Source organism: Epinephelus lanceolatus, chromosome 7 (genome assembly GCF_041903045.1).
Source record: "Epinephelus lanceolatus isolate andai-2023 chromosome 7, ASM4190304v1, whole genome shotgun sequence".
Taxonomy (NCBI): domain Eukaryota; kingdom Metazoa; phylum Chordata; class Actinopteri; order Perciformes; family Serranidae; genus Epinephelus; species Epinephelus lanceolatus.
In genome coordinates, this window is record NC_135740.1 from 39,270,701 (window position 1) to 39,276,375 (window position 5,675).

Here is a 5,675-nt window from a genome sequence, read left to right on the forward strand (position 1 = left end):
TACTCAGACCCTCATTGCCTTGTACCAGTTTCATCCATGCCGCGAAATCTTGGTTAAATGGCCACTTTTAAAATGAATTTGCACTTCCCATTGTGGTCCAGGATACAGTGACAGCTAGCTAGCAATAGACCTGCAAAGTTTAATTAATTAGCTGTCAATTATTAAATTAATCACCAACTAATTTGATGATTTAGTACTTTTTAAAGTCACAATTCTGATTCCAGCTTCTTAAATTAAATATTTGTTTCTTTACCCCTCTGACAAACTGAATCTTTGGGTTGTGAGCAAAACAGGACATTTAAGGATGACATCTTGAGCTTTGGGAAACACTGCTACCATTTTACAAAATTTTGAGATTTTATAGACCAAACAATTAATAAATCATTAAATTAACAAATTGATTGTGAAAATTGTTAGCTGCGGCCCTAGCTAGCAGACAGTGAATCCTCTGCACTGAGCATCAAGGCTAAAACTAAATTACTAAAGAAAGATATATATTCCATAAATTAAATTACCAGTCAGGTTTTAACAATGTAATGTCAGAAAACGAACCAGTTCTAAAGCCTGTTACTTTAATACTTGAGCAAATTACCTTCATAATTCACTATCCCTTCGCGTCAATAGAACAGTTTAGCCTTCAGTGTTCAGCAACAGCTTAGATTTATAGCCTCATATGCCAGGGTAATTAGATGCACATAAGGTGAGGCACTTTAGATCAATAATCCATCACAGGCATGAAACTTAAACTAAGCTCAATCAAGACCCTATTTAACCCTTCTAGGCAAGTAGAGATTTTGTGCACATTTACTATGATTTCCAGACCTTAACAGAATCACTGCTATGTTAAAATTTAAGTTTCCAAACACTCATGTAATGTGGAGAAACCATGAAGAACCAAAACTGGTCCTCTGCTGCCCCCAAGAGTCCAATGTGACCATAAAATGGAAACATGAAGTCTTACTTTAAATGAATTTTATTTACAAGAGCCATATTTTACAGTGCAGATGGTGCTTTTAAAAGCTGTTAACTTCAAAAGACACCAGTGTAATGAGACAGCTGACTCCATTACAGACAAAATGTACTTTAATCTGCATCCCATGAGGTCAGCAACAATAACTGCTTGATTCAACCTTTTCAAAACAGGTTCTGGGATTGAGTATGTTCACAGGTCTGTTAGAGTTTGAAACACTGTAGCTCAAAGCAGAATGTACAGGGTGGTGATTTTGTCTGTGATTAAAAGTCAACATTAAAATTGCTTGATCAACCAACAACTGTAGCGTCTGGTATGAATGTCAGGATTAAGCATATAAAAATACCTTTTTAAAAAAAACTCTAAACATTGTGCTACTCCAAGAAGAGCAGACCATGTCCTTTGAAATCGTGACAAAAATTTTTTTAAAAAAAATAGACCGACAGGTGTACAAAACTCTACATGGACAAGGGGAGAGGGGGAGGATGTTAGTTCAGCAGCAGTTTAGCCGGAGCATCGATGAGGGAAACTTCAGAGTACCTGGAAAAGAAACTGTTTCAGTACATGTATGCCAGATTGCAGAAATGTCACATGAAGTCAATGCAAAGCTACTAATAATTAAAGTTTAGTAGCAGCCTACTTACTTGGGGCCCTTGTACTTCTCCCGAACAGACTGCTGCGCATGCTGAGGAGCACTGAGGTATGTGCGGTGCAGATCTTCGACGCATGGCATCAGATCTTCTAGGGAGTAGCCAGACATCTCCGTCAAGGACTTGGGCTGAGGAGGAAACGACTGGAGTCAATATGCTTGTTTGCACACATCACAGAAGCCCACCGTTTGCAATTCAGGGGAAACTGGACTGTTGTCTACAAGTTTCAGACATTAAATTTATTATCTTGAAAGGGTCTGAAAGCATAAAGTTTGAGTGATTTTTGGACAAAAAATCCAAGCGTTGCAGGTTAGTACAAAGGCAAGTATGTGGTACTGGCAAAAATATTTTAAAATATTGAATACTTTAAGCCCAATATTTATGAAACTGAATTAGAGCATTAAGATTTTAAGGCCCTGCAGACACCATGTAAGGCTTTGACAGAAGCTTGCACAAACATTGGATATTTAAAATGCAAAATGGCTCAATTTCAGGTCTATTCCCCCTCAGACTTACCCATGAGCCACCAGTCACTGTGTTGTTGGCCAAGACGTAGGCCGCTGCAGCTGTCTGTGATGGGAGGTACTTCAAAAAGGGATCTGAATCAACAAGACTGAGCTCCCCAAGGTACTATAAAAAAAAAAAAAGATTAGTTATAGATCTTTGCCATAAAATGTTGATACAAGTGTCCACATGGCATAACCAAATGTATAAACACTGTCCTACAAGCTCACCATTGCCAGGCTCTCCACCTGTTTGTTAACCGAATGGTGGAGGAAGTACTGGGTGAGAAACTGGTTAATGGTTGGTGCTGCCAGATCAAAGGAGAGCACTTTAAGCACCAGATGCTCCATTCTCAACACTTGCTTCTTGGTGTAGGTGTCGTCTGTGATGTAAACAAACTCTGCCACCTCAGGGGGGTAGATCTCTTCAAATTTCCTGCATGTGAACATTTAAATGGTCAGTTTACACAGAAGGAAAGGCAGGTTCTAACATATGCATTATAAGCTGAACAGACTGAATATAAATCTTGGCTACATACGAAGCCAACAGCATGGCAGCAGTCCCGACCAGCTGAAGCTTCCCCCTCAGGACAGACATGGAAGAGAGGAAGCGATCGATGTAGTTTACAGCCAGATAAAGTGTCTCATTCTGGAGCTTGTACTCTTCTCCGACCTCAACCAGCCAGTCCACCAGAATGGCCCTCATGCTGTTGGTGATGTCAGGCTGCTTCTTCATGTAGCCTGCTTTCGGCCTGGTTTTTACCTGTGGCCCATCAAAAGTACGTTACTGAAGAAATCTACATGCAGACAACATTCAGATTAATGCATTTCTAAAAAGCCAATATGAAGTAATGTTATAACCTGCATGACACAGCTGAAAGAATTTTAGAGGCAAGGTGCAGTTAGTATTTCACTGAATTTCTCACCTCCATCTCCTTCAGGTAGGCGTGGATTTCAGCAGCATATTCTGGGACCTCATTTACATTGACTTGTTTTTCCTCTCCTTCAACCACAGACATGTCCATGGGAGAGTCTGAGCAACAAAAGGTTATTTAGCACAGTTACCTCATTAAAGAAATTATAGTCTTCATCTACAGTTTCTAGAAAGAATAAAAGCTTGAGATTGTAAATTAACAAAATTAAAAAGGCGATTTGTCATTTTTTGTGTTATGAATCACGTATTCACAACCCACCAAAGCTGACATCCATTGCTGATGGCATGTCGATGGTGGCCAGGGGCTGTCGGAGCCGTGCCACAGCATTGATTGTGAGGGGAGAATCTTCAGGGATGGGCTTGGATTTGACAGCTTCGACCACCTGCTGTGGCTTCTTGGTGCAGGCTCCATCGGGCTCGTCCACGTGGATCTGGAACGAGGGCTGCTTGGCTGAGGGTTTCTCTGAGCAGGTTCTGCCAAAATCTTCATTTTTGCAGGACAGGGGCTGCGATGACTCCTGGAAGCAGAAAACAGGGTCTATTCATTTGTTTTGCAGTAAAGCAAAAAGAAAACACCCCATATGACAATTATAGTTCCCAATATTACACAAACAATACAATTAAATGTTCATGTGTTCAAGAAACTAAGCATGGGGATAGAGCAAAGTGGTACCTTGTGGGGAAACAAAGAGGCAGTTTATTTTGTATTAAAAGTAATTAAGGCGCGAGAGTTACATTTAACACTTTAATCTGTTTGCATTCCATTTTAGAAACCTGCATTTAAGATGTCAGTAGTTTTGGGTGTTTGATGCAATACCTAAATTGTGTCTGTCACTAGGGAAGGCGGGAGAACACATGCACAAAGCAGAAAATTAAAACAATAAATCACTACACATGTCTGGAGTGTTTAAAGCCGCTGAATACTGCAGTGAATGTATAAAGTGTAGCACTGATGGTGATATTAAAATGGCGGACAATCTGGGTAACAGAGGTAGCTACATTTATAGCTACATTTAAATACATAGGCAAGTTTTAAAACATTAATAAAGAAGGTTATCAATGGCAGTGAGTACCGACATGAGAGTTACGTTTGCTGGCAACAAGGTAGCTGAAAGGAGTTGCCTCCAAAAACTACAATAGCACCCAGCTTCGTTACAGTCATCGTTAGCAAACACTAGCTCGAGCTAGCCGAGCTATGTAACTGACCTGCTTGGTGCCGCGCTGGTTCTGGGTTTTGCTCCGCTGGTTGGTCTGCAGGGCTCCCAGGACGGTTCTGTTGGCCGCTTGTTTCGGTGGAAGGTTTTCTTGGTTCTCGTTTGAAGCAGCAGCAGCTCGGGCTTTCAGCGAGCCTCTCAGTCTTGACAGCATATTCTCTTGGTTGTGAATCTCACTAGCCGCGCTTCCCTGTCCTCTGTTAGCTCCTGACATGTTTCCCCTCACACACACAAAAACCCGTCTTCTCTCGCTCTACTTGGACACTACAGCTCGAGTGCGCTCTCGTGCAAACAAGATATATTAAAGACGAGTTTGAAATGATCACATAAGTTATGGACGTTTATATGGAGGCTAGCATTAGCGGCTAGCTTGCTGAGGAGGAATCGCTTACAGTCAAAGCTAAGCAGTTGAGATGGCAACGACTCTTGGAACTGCGGTACTAAAATAAACAGCAGACAAACACAAAAGCAAAGATGGCGGTATAAATCTACAGAAAGGTTAAAGGTGTTATTAAGTCGCCATACTCGTGAGTTGCGGAGTTTACTACCAACCTGCACGCAAGCCAGCTAGCCTCGGTCCATTTACACAGAAACATGCAGAGATCAAGATGTTGCTTTCTCTCAGTTCAAGTAGCCCGCGAGGATTGAAATGGACCAATCACAGGCTCCACCGGCGGTGACGCATCAGTTGTACGGGAGCCGGAAGAGCGCAATCTTGGCTTGATTGCAAATTCAAAACCGGTTTGACACATTTAAACATATAGTCGCGTATGGACAAAGGTTTGGGAGGAACAGCTGCTCGGGGATGATGTCGAGCACTCAGTGCTTTTACTTAAGTATTAGTTGTAACAACGAGTAAAAGTACTGCACTCAAACTAAGTATTAGCAGCAATAAATACTTAAAATGTAAAAATGTAAAAGTACTGCATTATTGTGTAGGCTCATCACTTTAATGTTGCAGCTAATAAAGTTAGAGCTCATTTAAATTACTTTATATGCTGCTGGGTGTCTTAATCTGTAATAATACATTAGAATTTATTAGTTGATTTATATTTTGTATTAATAATCTGAATATGAAAGGTAACTATAAATAGTAGTGGAGCAAAAAGTACAGTTTTTATTAATTTTATTTATTTAACCAGGAAGTCCCATTGTGACCACAAAAATCCACACTAAAACCACAACTATTCAAACATAGTGGCCTCTCAAGAAAATCAAGCACATGTCTCTATCACCACATTCTTTATGATGCCCTTAAAATCATCAGTGGAAATAAATTATTTAATTTTGGATCTTTTTGGAGATTGTTCATGTCCAAGGTGCAGAGTAGGAGAGTGCAGCTCTCCCCAGATCTATTAAAACCCGAGCTACTAACCCCACAGTACTGGCTTCCAAAATGTAGAT

At 40.6% G+C, this 5,675-nt stretch overlaps 1 protein-coding gene across 2 annotated transcripts; it reads right to left on the reverse strand.

Moving 5' to 3' along the window:
- Positions 1-957: 957 nt before the first annotated feature.
- Positions 958-4,958, reverse strand: ccna2 (cyclin A2). 2 transcript variants are annotated; one of them, XM_033632459.2, is made up of 9 exons: positions 4,824-4,958; positions 4,264-4,711; positions 3,317-3,575; positions 3,050-3,156; positions 2,663-2,886; positions 2,355-2,559; positions 2,137-2,250; positions 1,615-1,748; positions 958-1,510 (listed from the first exon to the last, which is right to left on the reverse strand). In XM_033632459.2, exons 2-9 carry the CDS (start codon positions 4,483-4,485, stop codon positions 1,459-1,461), a joined length of 1,317 nt encoding a protein of 438 aa, XP_033488350.1. In that variant the 5' UTR covers positions 4,486-4,711; positions 4,824-4,958; the 3' UTR covers positions 958-1,458. The 2 variants fall into 2 exon arrangements, with proteins under 2 accessions (XP_033488350.1, XP_033488349.1); XM_033632458.2 differs by having other exon boundaries at positions 4,264-4,896.
- Positions 4,959-5,675: the final 717 nt, after the last annotated feature.

Bases quoted from the DNA above. Each gene is read 5' to 3' on its own strand.
- ccna2 (XM_033632459.2), bottom strand. From the start codon at position 4,485: ATGTCAGGAGCTAACAGAGGACAGGGAAGCGCGGCTAGTGAGATTCAC. The intron at 2,560-2,662 runs GTATGTAGCCAA...GTTCACATGCAG, and splicing joins GCTGCCATGCTGTTGGCTTC to GAAATTTGAAGAGATCTACC. The intron at 1,511-1,614 runs GTAAGTAGGCTG...TTTCTTTTCCAG, and splicing joins GAGAAGTACAAGGGCCCCAA to GTACTCTGAAGTTTCCCTCA.